Source organism: Calliphora vicina, chromosome 3, assembly GCF_958450345.1.
Source record: "Calliphora vicina chromosome 3, idCalVici1.1, whole genome shotgun sequence".
Lineage (NCBI taxonomy): Eukaryota > Metazoa > Arthropoda > Insecta > Diptera > Calliphoridae > Calliphora > Calliphora vicina.
In genome coordinates this window covers 40,919,063-40,943,557 of record NC_088782.1, presented here as the reverse complement: position 1 = coordinate 40,943,557, position 24,495 = coordinate 40,919,063, and the positions used below count along the sequence as shown (strand labels likewise).

At 28.3% G+C, this 24,495-nt stretch overlaps 1 protein-coding gene across 2 annotated transcripts in view; it reads right to left on the bottom strand.

The window, feature by feature from the left end:
- The window catches only part of LOC135953582 (proton-coupled amino acid transporter-like protein CG1139), a 92,662-nt gene that overhangs the window by 45,258 nt on the left and 22,909 nt on the right, over positions 1-24,495 (bottom strand). The window contains exon 1 of one of the 2 annotated variants that reach the window (XM_065503532.1): positions 9,361-9,770. The exons of the other annotated variant lie outside the window; for it this stretch is intronic. Coding sequence (XP_065359604.1) covers positions 9,361-9,414 — 54 coding nt within the window. The 5' untranslated portion in view covers positions 9,415-9,770. Of the gene's footprint in view, positions 1-9,360; positions 9,771-24,495 lie in introns of those variants that run through there. 2 annotated transcript variants of the gene reach the window in all.

Below are 24,495 nucleotides of genomic sequence, written 5' to 3'. Positions count from 1 at the left end.
AAATAAGGCACTATATTTCAGGTTCTCTTTAATGGCCTCATTTTGTAAAACGAAGCGTTCAGAAACGTTAGCTATTTGTATGAAGAATACTGGGAAAGGTGTTTGAAACTTGAATATTTTCCATACAAAATTTGTTCAACGTTTGTCGTTTCGTTTTATAAAATGAGGCCCTAAAAGAGATATAAATCGCAACGTTTGGAAGCGTTTGCAATTTGTATGAAGATTACTGGGGAATGGGTTTGGAACTTGAATATTTTTCATAGAATTTAAGGGCCTTATTTTATAAAACGCAACGACAAACGTTAAACAAATTTTGTATGGAAAAAATTCAAGTTTCAAACCTTTTCCCCAGTATTCTTCATACAAATTGCTTACGTTTCTGAATGCTTTGTTTTATAAAATGAGGCCCTTATTTTAACATTTGTCGTTTCTCTTTATAAAATTATCTAAAGTCCATTAAGTATATTGCCAAATTCTTAAACTCATGTAATGTCGATCCTACATTAACGAATAAAATAAGTCTTAAGTCCTTAAGGAATTTTCAAAAATTCATATAATCTAGATTCGACTGTAATTCAAATTATCCATTACTCTAATACGATAATTACTAAAAATTTGACTTTAAACTTTAGCACAGTGACATAAAGAAAATAATAATTAAAACAAAAAAAATAATGTGTGTTTAATTACAATTTAATTTCAATTTTTTTTCGCTCTGCTCACTTTTACTCATATTACAAAGTGTGGAAAATTTCCATAAAAATTATTGTTTTAAATAAATTGTCAGATTTTTTTCACAAATACCAACTAAGGAATTTAGATTTTATTTTTTTGGTTTTTGTCTCTATGAATATATTTATATATGTACATATATTTTCGTTTATATGTCTGTTTTATATGTAAGAATGTAAGTGCTTTTTTATCTTATCTATTGTTTAACAAAATTGCATATCAAAATATAAGGTAAGTATGCATTTTTTTTGTGTGATACTACGTAAATTGTAAAACTATTTGGAAAAATAACACAATTTGTTGAAATTTGAATACGTCGACGTCTATGAGTTGCAAAAACAAAAACACAATGTTTTAGAATAAAGGGTGCTTTAATGAAATTAACACTTAAGTATTAAGCAAATAAAGTGAATGACTTTAATAATATATTTATTTTTATTTATATTATAAAGCAGTGTTATTAAAATGGTGTATGGGTATAAGGAATTGGATTGAAATATCAAGTACTTTGATTTAAAAACAAAAAATCATTGTAAACCCACCATCAATATGTGACAGTAAAATATATTTTCACAAAAGTTGGTAGAAGACAATTATGAGCGTTCAAGTCATTTTCTAGGTGAAATCATGGATCGTGATTGCCCATTTCAGCCACCTAGCTCCTTTCGTTTGGGCCCTATCGTAGCTAGATCCTCTTAGAATCTTACGAGACCCAGAATATATATAATTTCACATCAATATACCCCAATTTAGTGTCATGTAAATTCGCCGCTATTGGCCTATAAAGTCAAAATTCTCAAACTCTAAACTCAACGACAACTCTGCTATGGCCATTTTTAAACTATTCGCTTTAATTTATTCAAATCGTGCAATTTAAAAATCCACTTTTTAAGCCACAAGCAATTCAGCAATGTATGTTGTCTTCGCTTACTTGCTTAATGTGTCTCGGCTAAATGTCTTTGTATATGAAATGGTGTTTGTCAAAGCATATTCATATCACCTAATATATTTGATCAACTAGAATTATGAATATATCTGTTGTTTTTCTTTCAGTCATATTTTCCCAAAATAATGTAAAGTGACTGAAAATATTGCTCTTTAAAATAATAATTTTTATGCTAAAAAAAAACTCATTTAATACTGCTACAAATCTTAACAACATGTAATAGATCCAAGTCCTTGTTTGAACATTTTTTCATTATAAAATTTCATAGGACTGCTGACTTCCAATTCACATTTCAATTGATGTGCTCATTCATTGGATAAATGTCAGTAGAACTAAATCAGCAGGGCATCCAAGAAATTGTGGCTGAAGTTGTATAGATTTAAAAACTGTGTTGTTATAAACAAACTAAACATTTTATTTGCAAGTTTTCGGGAAAATTTACGCTTTCCAGAAACAAATATTTAATACACATAGAAAACAGATTCATAATGATAAGCGAAATTTGTTTTCAATCGAATGTTCTAGCAACAGAAAATCAGTTAATAAGGAAGAATTTCGGTTGAAGCAACCAAACTTCTGTTACTTCTTCTAAAATTTTATATCCACAACTGTAAATTTCAGTCATCAAGACAAAATCATTCGATTGACAACAAATTCGGTTGCTACTACGAATCTCTATTTTCTGTGTAGAAATAATTGGTCAATTCATAAGGTCATATTGTCATAATGTCCTAATATTTCACGACTCGATTTAACCGACTCTTAGGGGTTCGGCGCAGGTCTCTGCTGGTTGGTTACAATAACTCAATAAACATAGCTTTAAAGGCAATAACAACATTTTCAGACCATTGTGAAATATTCGGACATTATGACCTTGTGAATTGACCATATGTGAAACCACTGTACGGTGTCTTTGCTTATTAGTTAATTGTGTCTTCACTAAACGTCTTTGACAATGAAATTATGTTTGTCAAAGCATCTTAGTTAACCACGTCAAATTATACGCAGACAGATAACTATCTTAAAACTTGAACCTATCCCTAACATCAAAGTACCATCGCTTGACTAGTTCTATGACAGTTTCAATTTCTGAAAGGTTCTTTCTATGAGAATATAAGAAGTAAGCATGAATTTTCTATAACCTAAAGTAGCCCATCTAAAAAATCTGTATTGCAAGGTAAATATCTTTCCAAAAGAGTGCCTGAAATATTGCACTCTGTCACATCCATGTGTCAAAAGAAAAAAATATTTAATTTACGAGCATTTGTACTTATTCTATGATTTGGTAATTAAATTATTGAAATTGTATCGTATTTTTACGCTAAACTAACGATTTGATTTGTTTTACTGTCTTGGAGTAACTTGATACTTTCCAGAAACAATTTGCTTTAATTTAAACAAATCGTAGGTATTGAACAGATCTAATGAAACACTGTAGGCTGTCTACGCTAATTGTGTCTTTGCTAAATATCTTTGACAATGGAATTATGTTTGTCAAAGCATATGCACAATGTGAATGTCAACTAGTAAACCTGATTTCTTTTATATTTTACCAAATGTGTTAGAATTTTACAGTTAAGAATAAAATTACAGAATAAAACATATCGTTACCATAAATGCAAAAGAACGTAACTACTACTACTTTAATTGATTTTACAGGCGAAGCAAAAAACGTTATAAAATCAATAATAATAAAGTATCCTTGGCAATTGTTTGCATTTGAATTTGAATAAAGTTGTAATTTTTTGATCGCAGGGGTCTAAAAATCTGCGTCAGCATCATAAAAAGAACCATAATCAATCAAAAACTCGATTTTGAATTATTGTGGAGTTACGTCCGTTTGTATTTAAGGTGAAGATATATTGCACTACTTTAAGCAATTGACGGAATTAAACGTTGTGTTAAAGTGAAACATCCCTTTCTCATTACTTTTCTTTATTGGAATATAGAAAGTACCATGGCTTTCCTATAAAATAAAATGTACTTAATTAATTTAAAATAAATTATATTGTTCCATTTTTCCTAGAACAAGGCTTCATTAATAAGCTGCCTCAGCTGTGATTTACAAAAGAGCATCCTGTCAAACCTATTTTTTAAGACTTTGTTAAAAGATTTTGGCTTTTTTATTTATTCATTAGATACTCTAATGAATCATCAAGATCAAGTAAAACCGATCATAGCCAGTAAATTTCCTGTTAAAGTCATGCAATATCTTTAATAATTAAAACAATAATTTCTTTAACAGCTCATTTAAATAAATATTTATTTATTAATTAACACAATACATTAAACTGAAACAACTTTTTCTGTTTTGCCATACAACTAACTCTCTTCTATATAACTAGAAACGCAGCATTATTTATTTGTGTACACCAAACACACAGTGGGCTTAAAACCACCACAAAATGCTGACACAGTAGGTAGCTAAACCATAAAACTGAATTTTAAGACTCTCTTTTCAGTTTTTTTTTTTTTTTTTTTTAAAGTACAAGTTATACGATCCACCAACCAAAAGCGAGAATTTTTACTAGATTTATTATATGTAGATACATATAATACTTATGTTTGTGTATGTATACTGGCATTTTTATGCTGATGTCAATTGAAACCAAACCCATACAGACTCATTATGTATTTTTGAAATACATTTTGCTGGATTTTTTTTCCAAGTGTACATGCATTTTTGTAAGTGTGCGTGTGCGCATGTGTTTGTTGTTGTTTGGGCAAAAATAAAAAAAAAGAAATATTGAAATACAACAATCAAAATGCAGTGGAAAATTCCACTGGCAAAAATGATTGAACATTTTTATGTCGTTTTGTTTATTTGTACTCGTAAGTAAGTATTTAAGTATTATTTTCTGTTTCAAGAGTGAGTGAGAGTGAGTAATAAAAATACTGAAATGTGGTTTGTGCAATTAATTAAATATTAATAATTTTAAATAATTTTGGTTTCGAAATGAAATTCAAGACATACAAAATATTGTGTATGATTAATACTTAAGATATAGGAGAGAGGATGTTAGAGATATTAAGATTTTGCAGAGTTTGAATTATTAAGCTAAAACAAAATGAAACTTTATGTAGAAATTTTGGCGGCAAATTTGAAATTTTAATGTGCATATGGTATTTAAAGGAATTCCAATTTTAAGTATTATTTTATTATTTTAGTTTGTAATTTTGTTGATTAGCTCATATGTTTGTAAAGGGTCTTTCATTAAGCGTTTCCTATCTTTAAATTGAAATAGACAAACGTGTGTGTAAGATATCATCGACATTTTTTATTCGTTTGCTAGACCTATCGATGCTATTATCGCGCATCCGAAATGTCTTATATTCCATGACTCTGGCGCATAAATAAGGCTGAATTTTCCAGCAGACATGGATTGTGTTAGCTTTGATATCCGCTGTGGTTCGTGGCTTATTTGCATAGACCTGTAACTTAAGAAAACCCCACAGGAATAAGTCTAACCTGCGCAAATTGCACGACCTCGTGGCCAGTTCACATTACCTCTATGGGAAAAGGCCATGGACCGATTGTGGCAAGAGCTGTGTGGAACGTAGCACCGTCCTGTTGAAACCACATGCCGTCAGGCCAAATGTAGTTAGTAATAATCGATCTATAACGCTCGCATGGCCAACGTCTTTCTCAAAGAAATATGTACAAAACAGTGACTTTTTCGGGCGTTCTTAGATCCCATGTGGATTGTTGTCGTCCCAAATTCAACAATCGCTTAAGATGATTTTTTGAGGAAAATTAGGGTCAGTTTCTATTTCATTTCCATTCCACAATTTTATCATTTGCACATGTAGTTGAACGCTATATTCGTTCATGGTGCTTTGGCAAAAAAAAACTGAATAAATGACAACCAATTCAAAAGATGCAGCTTCAACTGTCAAAGTTTGGAAGTCCCTATTGGAAGACCCTTTTTTTCGATTCCTATAAATATTATTTGACTCATTTTTTTATTTGGTTTCAACCTTTGCTATCTAAAGTTCATAAACTGATTCAAAATATTTACTATGAATTTCTAATTTAGATAAATAAATATTCGAAATTATCTATTAATTTCGATTTGTTTTCATTTAGAACTCATTATCTTTATTACACAAACGATGACTGCATTATCCACCAAAAAAAAAAATATGTTTGTTTGAAACAAATATGTAAAATATGTATGCAAATATTGATAAAAGAATGAACGAAATTATTAATAACACTAGTCAACAGTCCAAAAGCCCTATAAACAACTAAAAGTTGATATAAAGGGTCTAATTTTGCAAAACGAAACGACAAACGTTAAACAAATTTTGTATGGAAAAAATTCAAGTTTCAAACCTTTTTCCCAGTATTCTTCATACAAATTGCTTTCGTTTCTAAACGCTTCGTTTTATAAAATGAGGCCAAAAGTCATACAACTGGTCCCAGTTTCCATTTCTGGGGAGTTTTTCAATGCGAACGATAGTTGGTCATCCGATATATCGTAAACATTCGTTCGACTGAGTTTCAGTTTGTCGAAAACAAAACAGCTAGTAAAATTTTGAAATACTGAATCGTTAAAATTTTGATAAAAAACACTTCTTCGTTGTAGAAAGAAAATTGAGTCGATGTACAACGAAAAAAATATTTTAAAATATTGTCGAATGATTACAAACAAATTATTTAAACTAACTTTTCCTTCAACATAGAGAAACAGGCTGTAGTTCCATAGAAACAAAACTTCAAAATGAAAATCTTAAAGTCAAAATTTCTCGAAACCCAACCGTGCGATTTTAAAATGTATGATTTGCATGACGTGCCACAATTGTGTGCCAATATGATATTACAAAAGAGCATTCTTCAAAAATAGAGTATTTATTTTACTGCATTTTGAATTGTTACCCCTTTATTTACTCATTCATTGGGTAAATCTCAATAGGAATAAATCAGCAGTTTTCGTAACTACTTCTAGTGCGAATTTAATCTGGACCATTTCACATTGTTTTGTGACTGCCTTGGAACTAGTTTATTAACCAATATTATTTATACAACTCGTTTAGTTTATGAAGTTTTCTACGAATCACAGTTCAGCTACAAAATTGGAATAACGAATTTTTTTTAAAAAAAAAAACTTTTTCAACAGAATTCTATATATTATGTATGAATGATAAAAATCGAAGTCTTCTTAAGCTAATTCTCGGAACTAGTTCTAAGTGGACTATTTCAAGCAAAAAATCAATGTTTAACATACTAGTTCTGGGAAGGTTCCTAAGAAGGTGTGTAAAGGTTCTCTAGAACTAGTTCGAAAGAAAATTATTTATTAAAGAACTGGAAATGTTCCAAATAACGCATTCTATATCCGTTGAGCTTCTCTAGAACTATGAAGGTGACAATTTGCATCAATAATCATTGGTTTTAATGCTCTGATCAGCTGTACATAAAATATGTCTACTTTTTAATTCAGACAGTAAATATGAAAGTATTTTTAAGTTAATTCTGCTGCTTCTCCGAACTAGTTATATGTCGTATATTTTAAACAAAAATCACTGATTAAAATTCTAGTTCTAAAACCAGCGCAGCGGGGCAGAAAATATTAACTTGTGATCATTGATATATGTAGTTATAACAATTAAACTCATGATCAAAGATAGCTCTTTATATCATAATGCAAAACTTTGCAAGTCACAGGGCTGATTATATCATGAGTACTGTGCATGATATGAGTTGAATCATAGCCAAATGATTCATCATTTTGAATCACTTTCTAGGAAACTAATGACATTAATCTCTCATAGTCCGCAGTGACCAATCGGAGATTAATTTTGGGAGGCTTTTTGATACATCGTTGTAAATGTTTTAAGATATTTTGGTTAATCACACACAGAGAAAACTGATTCGTTGTAGCAACCGAATTTGTTGCCAATGATTCAGTTGCTCACATAGAATTTTTCGATTCTATCAACAGAATATCAGTTGATAATGAAGAATTTCGGTTAAAGCAACCAAAATTTAAACTGTAAAATTCGAACACCAAGACAGAATCATTCGATTCGTTACAAATTCGGTTTGATGATTTGAACATTTCACCTACCCATTGAACCTCTGACTTTCATATACAATTTATCAAATGGTTAAGGAAGTCTAGGTGTTAGGCAAGCTATTCTTTATTCCATTTTAGGAATTTTTATCGTGTAAAGCTACTTTCACATTTTCGGAGTTAAATGTTAAAACTTCAGTTTATAAGCTTTCAAAAACCAGATTCGATCTAATTATAATTTAAGAAAATATTGTTTATCTCAGTAAGAGTTTAGGAACATAAATTAACAAATAGGTTAGTTTAGTGGACAAACATGCTAACTCAACTTTTTTTTAAAAAATTTAGATTTCAATACAAATTAAAAATACACCATTTGTATAAAAAACTCTTGAATGCAAAATTACTAAGTCCAAAAATAGTAAATTCTTCCTTTCAATTATAATTCGTTAATTTAGTGGACGAACGAGCTAACTCCACTTTTTATAAAAAATAAGATTTCAATACAAATCGTTAGAAGTAGTAAAAATACACTATTGGGAATACAAAATTACACCTATTTGTTTTTAATTGTATAGCAAAAGAGCTAAGTCCAAAAATACTAAATTTTAATTTTCATCTCAGTCAAGTAAAATTGAATCCAAATGAATTATTGAATACAAATGTATTGAATTTAAATTTATATAATGATCATTCCTTAAATAGATAACTAAAAAAACATGAAAAATCAATTATTTGTTTAGGAAATATTATAATATTTTAAAATTGAATAGAATGTTTCCATATATCCAACAGATAGCAATAAAAATTCATCTATAGTTTTTTCTTAACAGCAACTCCTCACATGAAAGAGGTTTTAATGAAAATATACTTTAAATACAATATAAGCAATAGAAAGAGCTTATGTCGGCCGGCATGCTAGTTCTTTTAACTTGAAAATAGTTTGCCATTAGAAACTCTATAAAGAAAGGATTTTATTATTTACAAAATTTAAACAATAATTAAAACAAAAAATCCTTTTATCTCTCTTTTTCAATTTTTATAAAAAGGGACTTGGCACATTTGCACATTAAATTAATGATATTACTTTATAAAATTTTAATTTTTACCTTAGTTTTATTAAAAAAAGATATTGAACTAAAATACAAACAAACTCAATTGTTTATTTTTAAACTAACATAAGTACATTTTTCTTTCTATCACCTAACAACTCCGCCATCTAACCGTGAAAATTTTATGTCTGGCTGTTTTTTTTTTCAATTTTTTAACCGAGTCAATGGAAAATTTTTGAAAATCGTTTATATTCAAATTCAGCATTTGGCTTTAAATGTTCTATCTCTTTTTATCCAAAAAAAACAATAAACCACCCTAAAACAAGCATTTCTAAAACACTGTGCTCATCAGCAAACCAAGCATTTTTAAACTACTGTGCTCTCAACAAAAAGTAAATAGATTTTTTTTGTTGTTGTTTATAATTAAATTAAACATTAACAACCAAAAAAAAATAGCAAAAAAAAACTAATTAATACAAATTGATAATAGTATTTATTGTTGTCATAACAACTAAATAAATCGACTTTTAAAATTATGATAAATAACTAAAAAACACTTTGATTATTAATTTGCAAACAAATATTTACAAAATTTAATAAAAAAAAACACAAAACTTACGGTATATTCGGTGGGCGACAAAGGCGTACGTGAATCACTTTTGTGAAAACTCATGATGCCGGCTTAATTTTGCTGTCTGATCCTGTATGAGATTCGTTGAATTCAAATAATACCGCTTAAACAATAATCCTTGAGCTGTATGTATAAAGAATCTGGTAAGACTTTCAAATCCAATAAGTGATTGGATTGAGTTTTAAACTGCAGCAAAATAGTCCAGAAACTTCCAAACTGTAGAAGTTGTTTGTTCTTGTTTTAACACGCGTTTCAAAACTAACAACTCTTATAAAAATTTAGGTTGTTTTTTTGTATACCAAAAGCAAATTATAATTATTTATAAACTATTTATTATTAAAACAAAAATTAAGAAATTGCAGTAAATTTTTAAATAAAATTCTTTACTCAATTTCTATGAAACAAATTAAACTACTTTATTGAGTTAAATTTCGTAATTATTTGGCAAATAAATGAAAATATTTAAGCAAAACTTAGAAAATATTTGAAAATTTCGAATTAAATTTTGAAAAAAACAACAAAATGTAACTGTTATATATTTATTGTATTCGTTTTAGGTTGAGATTTGTTGCAAATAAAGAAAAGAGACAACCGCACTGTTTGCAATACAAAGCAAGAATGCCAACATTGCCATTTCATTACACGACCGTAACCCTCATACAGCACACAAATTCTCAATTCAGTTCAGACATTACCAGCACTGCTGCCTGCCTGCTGCACACACGGATAGATAGAAAACAATACGGCAAGCCAGCACTTAAACAGTCAATACAATCGACTGACCGACAGCCAGACAAATAGTGTTTTAGTCAGACGTTTAGACAAACAGTATGTACTGAATGTACCGAATATGAGTAAATAATAAAATTACTTGCAGTGTAGAGTACCCAAGTTTGTCTGTATGTGTGTTTGTGTTTTCATGGAAACTGTTTTAAATGAAACACAAACATAAGCTCTCTTACTGTCGTTTTTGGTAGCAGTGATTCTTAAACTTTTTTATTTTAATTTAAGAAAAAATTACAAAGTAAGCATGATTAGTCGTAGGTATACTAATTGCAATTTAATGATATTTCCCACTTGGAAATTCCACATTTTTGCTGAATGTTGTACCTTATGATACCCACTGACGTTTTTATAAATTAGGTCTATTGATAACCTGCAGACTTTCTCCAGCTGAAATTGAATTGATAGATATCTATTAGTGCTTAGTTACTTATGGAGTAAAAATATTTGGTCATTTTTATCCGTAGATATTCATTTGAAATCAATGTCAAGTTACCGTTTAGTTAAATTTATCTACTGGTTATTTTACACCGTAGATACCTATTTGTTGAAATTACTGGCATTAGTCGGAGTGTCATCAGATTGCAATCGGCAAATATTCTTCCTTTTAACATCCTTGAAAGTTTCCATTCCATTTGTTTAAACAAGTAAGAAAGTATGGTCGGTCAAGCCCGACCATATAATACCCTACACTAAGTAAAAGAGCAAAAACATTTTTCTTTTAAAATTTCAATAATTTATATTTTTGAGTGTTTTTCGGAAGTGGGCCTTATATGGGAGCTATGACCAATTATGAACCGATCACCATGAAATTAGGTCGTGTGATTTATGTCTATATGAAAGTTAACTATGTTGAATTTTGTGTGTATACCAACATTTTTAAGCGATTTATGCAAGTTAAAGTGATTTTCGGAATCGGGTCTATATGAAAGCTATGACTAATTATGGGCCGATGGTAACAAAATTTGGTGACATGAATTTTATATATATAAAACTTATTTGGCGCGGAATTTGTGTAGATACATATATAAATTAAACATTTATGACCGATAAAGTCCAATTTCGGAAAGGCATTTGTATGGGGGCTAGGTGAAATAATGGACCGATTTCAGCCATTTTCAATAGGCTTGGGCCGAAAAAATAATATGTGCCAAATTTGATCAAAATATCTTCAAAATTGCGACCTGTACTCTGCGCACAAAGTTTACATGGACAGCCAGCCGACCAGCCAGCCAGACGGACGGACGGACATCGTTTAATCGACTCAGAAAGTGATTATAAGTCGATCGGTATACTTTAAGGTGGGTGCTAGACTAATGTTTTTGGGCGTCTGCGCAAACGCATTATACCCTCCACACTATGGTGGTGTAGGGTATAAAAACATATAAATATCGATATCGATCCCAAATTTTACACGGATCAGTTGTATTAACAAATCATACTATTGATTTTTATGACGATCACGAAAAGTGAAAATCGGGGCATTTACCAACACTAATCGATATCTATATATATAAAAATGAAATGGTCCACGTATATAATGACATCACGTGAGAACGGCTGGAGCGGAATTTTTTTTTATTCGATTCGAAATTTTCAGTAGATGGTTTGTAAAGAAAACATTCAAAAATTCCGAAATTTTAATTTTTAATAAGAGAAATTTTTTGAAGAAACTTGAAGAACTAACATTAATAAATAGCTACCGGGCGAAGCCGAGTGAACATCTAATAATAATATAAATTTCAGTACATATTTTGAATTTTTCAAAAATTTTCCTTAAAATTGTAGTCATGAACATTGTTGGAGTGTTAAGTATTATTTAAATCTAAAATTAAACATTATAAATAACAAAAAATCCACTGTAGATAAAACAAATATTGGGATTCCCTGACCTAGAATATTTCTATAGAAAAAAAACACACTACACTACATACTTTATGTCTCAAACAATACAATGTTCAATACCAGCGTTCTATAATAAGTATATACACACTACATTACATACTATGAAGCATGAAATATCAAATGGAACACAGTCGTCGCTATTAGTATGTAGACACAGCCACACTACACTACACCCCTCTGGCTGTGTAATACAGTCAGCCAAACAATACAGCACTGTTGGCATTGTTTGTGTTTTATTTATTTTATTTTTTTGTTTTTTGCTTTTATTTGTGTTTGTGTTTGTGTGCGTTTTCGTTTTGTTTTTATCTTTTTTTTTTTGCTTTTTACATTTGTTTTTGTTGGTATTTACTTTCAGCCCCTATTAACCCTTAGCGCCCTTATCATGGCATTTGAGTTACTGACGCCTGTGTTATACGGCATTTTAATGAGTAATGCCCGTAATGCATTTCCAGCTACTACAAATATTGTTAGTAATTATTAGACGTTTTTATTAGTTGTTTTATATACATAAATATATTATTTTAGACTGGTTCTTAAGATATTTAGAAACTTAAACTAAAATTATAAAAATAGCTGAATGTTTTTTTATTTTGTTTGATTTTTTGCATTCTTTATACATAGTATATTTTGAAAACAATCGTTTCATTGTTTTGTTTCAAATATTTACTTTTTAAATATTTTTTTGTTTAAGTAGTTGTAACTGACATTTTTTTAGATCGCCATGTAATGAAAAATGTGTTGTTATCTAATGTGTTAATTTCATATTTTTTTAAGTACTTCCTTGCTGTTTTTTACAAAAATCCAGCATGTAAAATATTTGCTGAAATGCATTTTATATAGATTTGGTTTTAACGATTTTTTTTATCTTAATTTTTCAATTGAGTTATAAAACTTTGCAGTTAATCCCTTATGTGCTTTAATATACGAGGGTGGAGACATAATTTTGGTGTCAATAACATAATGTTTAATGATTTAAGGCAGAATTTTTAGTTTTTATACCAAAAAATTTCGATTATTCGTTCTCAGTTATTCGAATAATTTTCTATTCGTTGTCGTATCCAATTTTTTTATTTTAAAATTTCCATAATTTTTTTAATTTAGAGCAGAATTTTGTATATTTAAGCGAAAAAAATTCTGATTATTCGTTCTCAATTATTCGAATAATTTTTTACCGTTGTCAAATCGAATTTTATATAAAAATTATTTTACTTTACAAATTAAAAGACATTTTTAAAAAAAAACCTGTTCTTGTCCTAACGATTATTCGTTTAAAAATATTCGAATAATATTTTGTTAGCTAAAAAATTTGGTTTTATTGAAAATGTTCCATAATTTTTTTAATTTAGAGCAGAATTTTGTATTTTCAAGCGAAAAAAATTCGATTATTCGTTCTCAATTATTTTTAACAAATTTTTATTCGTTGTCTAATCAGATATTTTTTCTAACAATTGTGTTAATTTTCAAATTAAAAGACATTTTTGTAATAAATCAGTTTTTGTTTAACCGATTATTCGTTTATAATTCAACGAATAATATTTTATCTGCTAAAAATTTTAGTTTTATTGGAAATATAATATAATTCTTATAATTTAAAGCAGGTTTAGTAGTTTTAAGCCAAAAATTCCGATTATTCGTTCTCAATTATTCGAATAATTTTTTTATTCGTTGTCAAATTGAATTTTATATAAAAATGATGTTACTTTACAAATTGAAAGACATTTTTAAAAAAATCAGTTCTTGTTGTAACGATTATTCGTTTAAAAATATTCGAATAACATTTTGTTGGCTAAAAAATTTGGTTTTATTTTAAAATTTCCATAATTTTTTTTAATTTAGAGCAGAATTTTATATTTTTAAGCGAAAAAAAATCCGATTATTCGTTCTCAATTATTCGAATAATTTTTTATCCGTTGTCAAATCGAATTTTATATACAAATTATTTTACTTTACAAATTAAAAGACATTTTTAAAAAAACCCTGTTCTTGTCGTATCGATTATTCGTTTATAAATATTCGAATAATATTTTGTTAGCTAAAAAATTTGGTTTTATTGAAAATTTTCCATAATTTTTTTAATTTAGAGCAGAATTTTGTATTTTTAAGCGAAAAAAATTCGATTATTCGTTCTCAATTATTTTTAACAAATTTTTATTCGTTGTCTAATCGAATTTTTTTTTTCCATAAATTGTGTTAATTTTCAAATTAAAAGACATTTTTGTAATAAATCAGTTTTTGTTTAACCGATTATTCGTTTATAATTCAACGAATAATATTTTATCTGCTAAAAATTTTGGTTTTATTGGAAATATTATATAATTCTTATAATTTAAAGCAGGTTTGGTAGTTTTCAAGCCAAAAATTCCGATTATTCGTTCTCAATTATTCGAATAATTTTTTTATTCGTTGTCAAATTGAATTTTATATAAAAATGATGTTACTTTACAAATTGAAAGACATTTTTAAAAAAATCAGTTCTTGTCGTAACGATTATTCGTTTAAATATATTCGAATAACATTTTGTTGGCTAAAAAATTTGGTTTTATTTTAAAATTTCCATAATTTTTTTTTAATTTAGAGCAGAATTTTGTATTTTTAAGCCAAAAAAATTCAGATTATTCGTTCTCAATTATTCGAATAATTTTGTATTCGTTGTCAAATCGAATTGTATATAAAAATTATGTTACTTTGCAAATTAAAAGACATTTTTTTAAAAAAATCAGTTCATGTCGTAACGATTATTCGTTTAAAAATACTCGAATAATATTTTGTTGCTAAAAAATTATTTTTGTTTTTGAAAATTTTCCATATTTTTTTTTAATTTAGAGCAGAATTTTTAAGACTACTGCATCTAAGAAGTGGCTTATCCAAAATATATTAAAAATATCCTTTTGTCCTTAATAGATTCAAAAAGAATATTCATTTACAAACGATTTAATAAGAATTTAGTTGGCCTAGTCAATTTAGAAAGCTTACAAGAAAAATTCTTATCCTACAACTAAAACAATGAAAATATTTCGCAAATAACAAAGATGATTGTTTAACATTTCAAATAATAAAAAGTTTAAATTTTACGATTATTAAATAGGCAAAAAAATAAAATTATTTCATTCCCACAATTTCTAACATTTCAAAAATATGTGCAAAAATGTAAATTTTTAAAACTATAATTTAAAAAAAAATTTAAATCTCACATTTTGTAGATATACATTTAATAATGGTTTAAACAATTATAAACAATATTAGTCATATTTGCAAGGTTTTTAATTAAAAAAACCAACAACTAAATTTCACACTTTATCATCAAACAAACATAAATAAATGACGTACGCATGAATATTTAGTTTAACTATTTATCTTATCATTTCTAATTCAAAATTTCTTTTTAATTTGTTTAAATCAAAATTGTGATTAATAGTGACAGTAGATATTTAAAAAAAAAATTATGAATCAAATGTCTAAATAACCCAAAAAATCATAACAACAGGTTGATGATATTCAATAATAAAAATAAATAATAAAAAATTGTCTATGTATCTTATCATTTGCCTGTTAAATAATTTGCAAATCAAAGCTAAATTTTTATATGTGCGCATTTATTTATTGTAGTTTTTTTTATTAATTATCAATACGCCTACTTTTGTTTATTGAAATCAAAATAAATATGTTTGTAATCACTAAAATGCAGAAAATTTCCTAAAACATTTTTATTATTTATCACTAGTGCCCATCCTAGTCATAAAAACAAGTAGGAAAATATGGAAAATCAACATGATCTGTAAAATACTCTACACTTAATACTTGACACTTAGAGGTGACGATGGGAAAATAAATGGAAATAAATATTTAGAATTTCCAAAGCAAATGGTTTGATATATTCAATAATTTAAATACGTTTTCTCCTATATGAGTTTGAACAAATCTTATCGAACTTCATCTATGCAACACTAGATTGTGTCTTCGCTTATTGTGTCTTTGCTAAATGTGCATATTCAACAAGGTGATATCACTAGCTTAGCTGATTTGATATAAATAGGGAAACCGGAATCAAGCAAATGCATTTTATTTTTTAGCTTTTGGAGCATATGTTCGAATTTTCGAAATTGAATTCGAATTTTCTAACATTGTCATCAGGTTTATCATGATCTATTAGTAAATTTAATAGTTTTAAAACATTTTCGAATATAATTTCGAATTTGATTTAAAATGTTCGAACATAATATTGAAATATTTGTCAATTTGCTTTTACAATTATTAATTTTCACAATTTTGAATACCAAAACACTTAGATCATAGCAGAAACTGTTCGAAATTATATGCTGAAAGCAGCTTTTTGAAAGGTATTTACTAGGATTCTATAGTTTTCTGGGAAGGTTTATTTAAATTTTTTTTAACAAAAATCGAAAGTAGGCTTCACCAACTTAGTCCTGAAAATATTTTATTTATTTCAAAGAGTTACAAACGCAGAACTGTTTCAAAAGATCTTGTTTTTAGCAATTCTCAAGTAGTGTGCCCTTTAATAAACTGATTCAAAAGGTGAAGCCCAAATTTGCCCTAAAAATTTAAAACGTATTTTCATTTAAATTATAGCACGTGATAAAACGTAACTTATTTTTATCAATCAAATAATAAAATTTAAAAAAACCCTCCAAAAACAAAATTGGGATAAATTTTGCTCAGTACTTAAATTATTTTGAACTTGTGTGTCAATATTCCACAAAAAATATTATCAATTTAAATTATATACGCTTATTTATTTATTTATTTATTTATTTATTTATTTATGATAAAATATATCGGAATACACACATTTTTGCTTACAAACTTTAATAGTTTTTAGAAGATCTTTAATCATTTTTAATTGATTTTTGGTCACCACAATATTGGGTTTTTTTTCTGTATTTGGACTTTTTTGCGCGTTTCTGTTTGAAGTGTCTGTGGGTCTGTCCAACTGTCCGTCCGTCCGTCTGTCAGTCAGTGCAAAAAATTTAAATCAATTTACGCAACGATTGCGATTTATTTTAAATTGGTATGCGACGTAATACGATATTCGTTATAAATTTTGTGCTCCGCATATACAGTGGTGGCCACCAATTTAAGACAAATACTTGAATTTTTTTCATCAACTGAATTTTAAGTGCGATAGAGCCAAAATAAAAGGACCTCTAAGGGTATGAAATTTATTATTAATGTTTCTAGTTTCTGAAAAATGTTTGGAAAAATCGGTAAAACATATATGGACAAAGATATGTGGAAATACGTTGACCCACCTCAGCGAACATCCGCTGTTAATATCATGATATGACCGAAACTAATGGAACTAAAAATACGAAATTTGGTCCGAATATTTTATAATTATAAAAATATAATGATATAAATGTGAGAAAATATGTTTATTTAAAAAAAAATTGTTGGTCAAGTTGTAGAAAAATCTTATGAGTTCATAGTGAATATGTATGAATTGACACAGTCGAATAAAATACACTTGTGTGTTAAAACAGTCCTCATGCATACATATTTGTGGAAATATTTGAAAAAATAATTGACAATCACGTGGAATTTAGCAAACAATTTTTGTCTTAAATTCCTGGCCACCACTGTACATATGTATGTGGTTTGTCTCACTTTGTATTACAAATAAATTTATTTCATTTTCATATTTCAATACTTCTCTCTATTGTTTGATATAGATTTTAAGTTTTATTTTTATTTTTTTTTGGTTGAGAGTGTATGTGTTTAATATTAATAAATGTTGAGTTTTGAGAAATGAATTATGTTAAAGTTTAATTTTACCAAATTCGTTATCACCAGAATAAAATTTGGTTGATCGAGATTTTATGACATTTTAATAAGGTTTCTAAAATTTATAATTCTATTATGACAAGGACAATAATTGGGTTTATTTTATTTTAAATAAGCAACTTTCGTTTGGAATTCCAAATTGGACTTGTTTCAACATTGAGGGTCATTCGTACACATACGCATGGCAGATACAATACAGTTGTCTACATCGTAGGATACGACTTTGTTCTTACGATTTATGTAAGACTATTTTGAATTTTCCTCTTCTATCTTATGTTGCGTTAACGATAAGATGAGCGACAAGAACCTAAGGCCAACGTCCTTATTTCCAAATTTAACTTGTTTCAACATTGATGGTTAGTCCTACACATACATATGGCAGATACAATCCAGTTGTCTAAACTGGATAGGGAACGACATTGTCTTTCCTATTTATATAACACTATTTTGAATTTCCCTCTTCTCGCTTAAGTTGAGTTAGCGGTAAGATGAGACACGAAGACCTAAGGCAAACGTCTTTATTTATTTTGTTATCGAATGTTAACCTCTTATCAAATCCTGAGGAAAACTTTTAGAACAATTGTTGAACCATTACTTTCAAAATATTCTCAATTTTTAATCAATAATATGTATCCCTTAAATATCTGTTAAAGATAAGGTCTAAAATATTGCCTTCTTTAAATTCTACCAACGACAAGATACGTCGACTAATACATAAAATGAAAATGAGCGATTTTGTGAAAATGAGCGAATTCACTTAATTGTGAATAAATTCGAAAACAATCTATAGATTTTTATGACTGATATCTCATTTATTGCTATTACATTTGGCTTTGCGACAAAGCAATAAATCTGAACAATTTCTGCAGTTTTCGATTTTTCATGATTTTTTTAAAACAAAAAAATTTTATATTTTCGCGTAAAAAAATATTTTTTGCTTCAATTTGCTATAATAACTCCGAAACTACTGCCCCGATTGAAACGCAATGTATATATGAAAATTTGTACATAGCATGGAGAAAATGTTTTCAAAATTCAATCATTCGAAAGAATAACATTAACTACTCAATTTTATGTATATCAAACAAAAAACTAAAATTTTGTTAAAATGAGCGAATTCATTTAATTCTGAATAAATTCGAAAAGAATCCATCGATTTTTATGATTAATATCTCATTTTTTTCCTATTACATGCGGCTTTGCGATAAAGCAATAAATCTGAACAATTTCTGCCGTTTACGATTTTTCATGATTTTTTCAAAACAAACAAATTTGCTATTTTCACCTAAAAAATATATTTTTTTCTACGATTTGTTATAATTACTCCGAAACTACTGAGCCGATTGAAACGCAATATATGTGTGAAAAATTATACATAACATGGGGAAAATGTTTTCAAAATTCAATCATTCGAAAGAATACATTAACTACTCAATTTTATGTATATCAAACTAAAAACTATAATTTTGTGAAAATGAGCGAATTCACTTAATTTTGAATAAATTCAAAAAGAATCTATCGATTTTTATAGTCGATATCTCATTTTATTCCTATTAGATGTGGCTTTGCGATAAAGCAATAAATCTGAACAATTTATACCGTTTTCGATTTTTCATGATTTTTTCAAAACAAACAAATTTGATATCTTCAAGTAAAAAATATATTTTTTGCTTCAATTTGTTATTATAACTCCAAAACTACTGAGCCGATTAGTTTACCTTAATAATATCGGACTAACCGTTTTTGAGTAAACATTAATTATGTAGAGAAACGTCTAAAAAAATATCAAAATTTTACTTAAATTTTTTTTTAAAAAAACCCCTCCATAGAATTTAAAATTTGTACCATATTTGTACTACTGGAACCGCAATACATCAAAATTGTTTAGTGGTTTAAAAAGCCTCTAAAATTTTTTCGATTTTGTTGCCCTCTGTAATTGATCAGCCTATGAAAAGGGTTCTACTCCTTTATTAATCAATTTTAAAAAATTTGATTTTTTTTTAATTTTTTGTAAAATATTCCAGAAAAGATAATTTTTTTTTTAAATCTATTTCTATGAAATGGTCCATGTATGTAATGTCATCACGTGAGAACGGCTGGAGCGATTTGGCTGATTTTTTTTTTTATTCGATTCGAAATTTTCAGGAGATGGTTTGTAAAGAAAAAAAAATTGAAAAATTCCGTGTTAAAGTCCAGTCAACTTTAATTTAAAAAGCACCCTAAAGTATGCTGTACAAATTTATATATTTTATTTGCAAATAATAAGAACAGACAGGTGTATGTGGGTTGGATAAACTTGATGAACTAAAATTAGTAAATAGCTACCGGGCGAAGACGGGTCAACTAGTTTTATATAAAATATTGTCACAATCCATAAAAGAAGGTATATATATTGTTACGAAATTGTACTTGAATTCAAATATAACGATTTTAAGGGCTGATTTAAAAGTAGCATAATGCTTTCAAATAACAGTGCTGTAATAGCAAACTGTAACATATCTGTGGGCATTATTAAATAAAAGCTTTCAGTTGATTTGATCGTAAGTTGGCAACGCTGTATTCGAATTCGAATATTTAGTTAAAGAACATTGTAGAAAGTACACCACAGATGGCGTATGTATTAGTAAGATCTAGAATATTCGAATTTTGACAGTTAAAGAACAATCTAGAGTGCAGATGGCAGTGTTATAAATAGAGGCAGAGGTTGCAGTCGTGAGTCAGTTTATCAGAGACGCTTTTCGAATAAACATCAACTGAGTGCCTTAAAGTGTGTTGTGTTTTTCAAGTAAATTCATGTACATTATAAATTATGTCTGTATTTCTGCGAATTTACAAACGTGTATAAAAAACATTGAGTGACTATTTAATTTTGTTGTTGTTGTACATTTGAATAAATAAAGAGTTTTTACCATTTTCAAACTACTAAGCGGCTTTTATTTGCAATCAAAAGTATCCGGTTTATTTAAAGGAAATAAACCAGCGTTTTGAAAAGGTTAAAACGTAACAATATCTAATGGGTTTTCACGTTTATATGTATGTCATAAATTGTCCATTTTTGAAACCATTTTCAAAATTTCACCTCTAGCTCAAAATGAGCCAAGGACGGGCAGCTGGAAATTTTTGCATTAGGCAAAGGAGTAATCAAAGAACTTATTGTCTCTCTGCTGAAGACAAAACTTTATTTTGTTATTAAATTTTTTTTACAAATTAGAAATTTTTGGCATTTTATTCAACAGATAAAGATAATACAATATAATTTTGAAAACTGGAAAACACTTTATTGTACTTTGTAAGCCAATTTTTTATTACAATATAATTAATTTAAACTTGTATATATGTATTCCTTTTATTTGATCAGAATTTCTTAATTACTCCTCAATGAACAAATCTTTTTTATTATTTTCCTTATTTTTTTGGATCATTTTTTATTCCGATCTTATTATCTGCTACCAATTATTCACCTCAAAGTAAATTTGAGAAGTAAAGATCATTTTTAGAGCTTTCACAAAGTGTGTATGATATGTTGTTTAATAAAACAACATATTTTCTACACACATTTTTTTATTGAAAATAAATTTTTTTGTTGTATTTATTTGCAATTGAAGTTTTTATTTCAAAAATTTTCCATTGTTCGCCAAACGTAAATTCTGCTTAATAGGCATATTGCCAATGATTGTGTAATTTGAAGAATTTCAAAAAACAAAAAAAAATAAAAACATACAAAATTAAATTCATAACAAACAAAGAACGCAAAAACACAAAGGATTTTGCTTTTATTATTATTATAATATTTTGGGAGCTTAAAATTAAAACGACCTTGAATCTGAAACGACGTATCAGTAAAGAAAAAATCAAATATAAAACATAAAAATAAACATCCCTAAAAAACTGTATACATTAAGTCTAATACTCGCAATTATTGCAAACACACTTCTTTTACGTTTTATTTATTTTAAATTTTTTTTGAAAATAAACAAATTAGCCTATAAAATAAAAAAAATACTTGAATTCCTAGAATGTATATAAACAAATAAAATTGTTTAGCGATATGTTTATAAACTTTCACAAAGCTTAACTACTTTTTTAAACAACATTCTGCACTTAACACTTGTTTTAGCTTGGACATTAACCTTTAATTGTTTACGCGTTTCTAATTGAAAACAATAACAAAAGAATACAACTTTTTTAAGCTTTTTTTAACGCGCCCACTAAAACACAAATAAAATTTCAAGTTCAAGTTTGTTTATGTTTATTTTACTGGCAGTCATCGTAGTAAAAGCTCGCTTTTAAGGTAAATAAAACGATTCGTTCATTCATAATTTAAAAATACATACTCGTTTATTTATATAACGAGCTTTTTTTGAAATTAATGTATGTATGTGTGCTGTTTATATATTGAGTGGCTAAACTTTTAACAAGTATATAAATGAGAATAATATTGAAGTTATGTGCATAACTATGAATGAATGCATGTCTGAAAATGCATGCTAGTTTCGAATATGCCGCCAATTGGGCAGTAAAGTGTTGCCAACCAAAAACCACAACGTGTTATTGTTTGACGCGGATTTTGGGCTAGAGTCATCATTTGATCATAGCAAAATGGGGTCAAACAAACAAAAAAGGGTTAATGGTTTTACATCTTGTTAATTACTCCCCAATTGCAAAATAATATACGAACGAATCATAGAGGAGAACATAAACTTTTCATAAATTATATTTATGACCTCATTGTTAAAATACAAGGTGAGATACAGGGTGTCAAAGTCGACCTCTATTGTAAAAAAAATATTGTTGAGGTCATAACTGGCGCAAATATGGACATACTTCAATAAATTTTACTTTGTTATAAAGGAAATAAGAAAAGATAGTCCTGTTTATTTATCTAAGTCATCTCTTATACTTTAAAAAATATTGAATTTTCAATTTTTATTTTTTAACTTAACTTGAATTTGCTTTTAGCAAATATCTTTTGTAATATTTGTCCAAAAATGTTCCTAACAAGATCCTCTTATCTATCTATCTATATATACATATATAAAAATGAAAAAGTCCATGTATGTGAGAACGGCTGAAGCGATTTGGCTGATTTTTTTTTATTCGATTCGAAATTTTCAGGAGATGGTTTGTAAAGAAAAAAATTTAAAAATTCCGGGTAAAACTCGGAATTTTTTTTTGTGAGTCCAGTCAACTGTAATAAAAAAGCTCCCCAAAGTATGCAGTACAAATTTAGATATTTTATTTGCAAATAAATAAGAACTGGCTGGTGTGAGTGGGTTGGAGAAACTTGAAGAACTAACATTAGTAAATGCTACCGGGCGAAGCCGGGGCGATCAACTACATAGTTTCTAATAAATTCCAAACTAACACGTACAATTTTTTTTTCGCAATATCTCGTTCCTCCTAGTCGTGAAAAATAATCAAATTCAAAATTTTAAATTGAGTATGAAAAATGCTTAATTTTTTATAAAAATGGAGCGTAATTGTTTTAAATTAAATCAAAGTCTTTCAAAAAAATGGAAAATATTTTTACACATTTGAAAAAAACAAACCTCATACTCAATTTAATAATAAATTTTTGAGTCTATATAAACGTCTGCTCTACTTCAGGCAGTGAGAATAAATGACAGATATGTATGTACCCTTCAAAATGACATACATATTAGTTATAAAAAATAAAAACCTCGTTCAAAAGATACGCTATTCTATATCTATTGTAAATCCCGCATTTCTAAGTCATACACCCAATAGTTATTGAACATTATAGCGTAAAAAACAACGTTTTTTGCTTCGAAAATGTCGAATTTTGTACCAACAAGGCCTCACATGAGGAAAGTTTTGTGAAAGAAGTGCCGTGAAAGCACAGCGATTGTTCACCAAAGCTTATGGTGAACAATCGGTGTTCCATCGGTTTCAATGAGCGAGAGATTGTTTATGCGGTTTAGAAGTGATGACAAAGATCGGCCAGGCCAACCAAAAATGTTGAAGACCAAGATTAGGAAGCATTAATCCATGAAGATTGTGGTCAAACTCAACAAGAGCTTGCAAAATTATTGGGAGCAGCAATTTTAAAACGTTTGTGGACATCAGGATTCAGCCAAAAGCAGTTAAATCGGGTACCATACGAATTGAAGCCGAGATACCTTAAAAGACGATTTTGCATATCCGAAATGTTGCCTGATCCATTAAAATAACCCGAAGCGTTAGAGATCGTATGTCAAGCCCGGACAACCTGCAGAATCGACACCAAAGCCAAATATCCATGGCGCTAAGGTAAATCTCTATATTTGCTGGGACCAAAATCGTACTTTATATTATGAGCTGTTGAAGTCTGGCCAGATCATCACATGGAACCTGTACCGAACTCAACTTGTTCGTTTGATGCGTCCAGAATGTGGGGCCAAGCATGAAACCGTAATATTCCATCATGATAACGCTCGGCCATATTATGTAATACCTATTAAAAACTATTTACAATGAAGTGGTTGGGAAGTTATGCCTCGCCCGCCTTATAGTCCAGACCTTGCCCCGTCCGAATACTATTTGTTGCGATCGATGCAGAACGCTATCAATGGGATACGCTTCACCTTAAAATGGATTATCCGAAATTGGATCTTTTGGCTGACAATCGATATATTG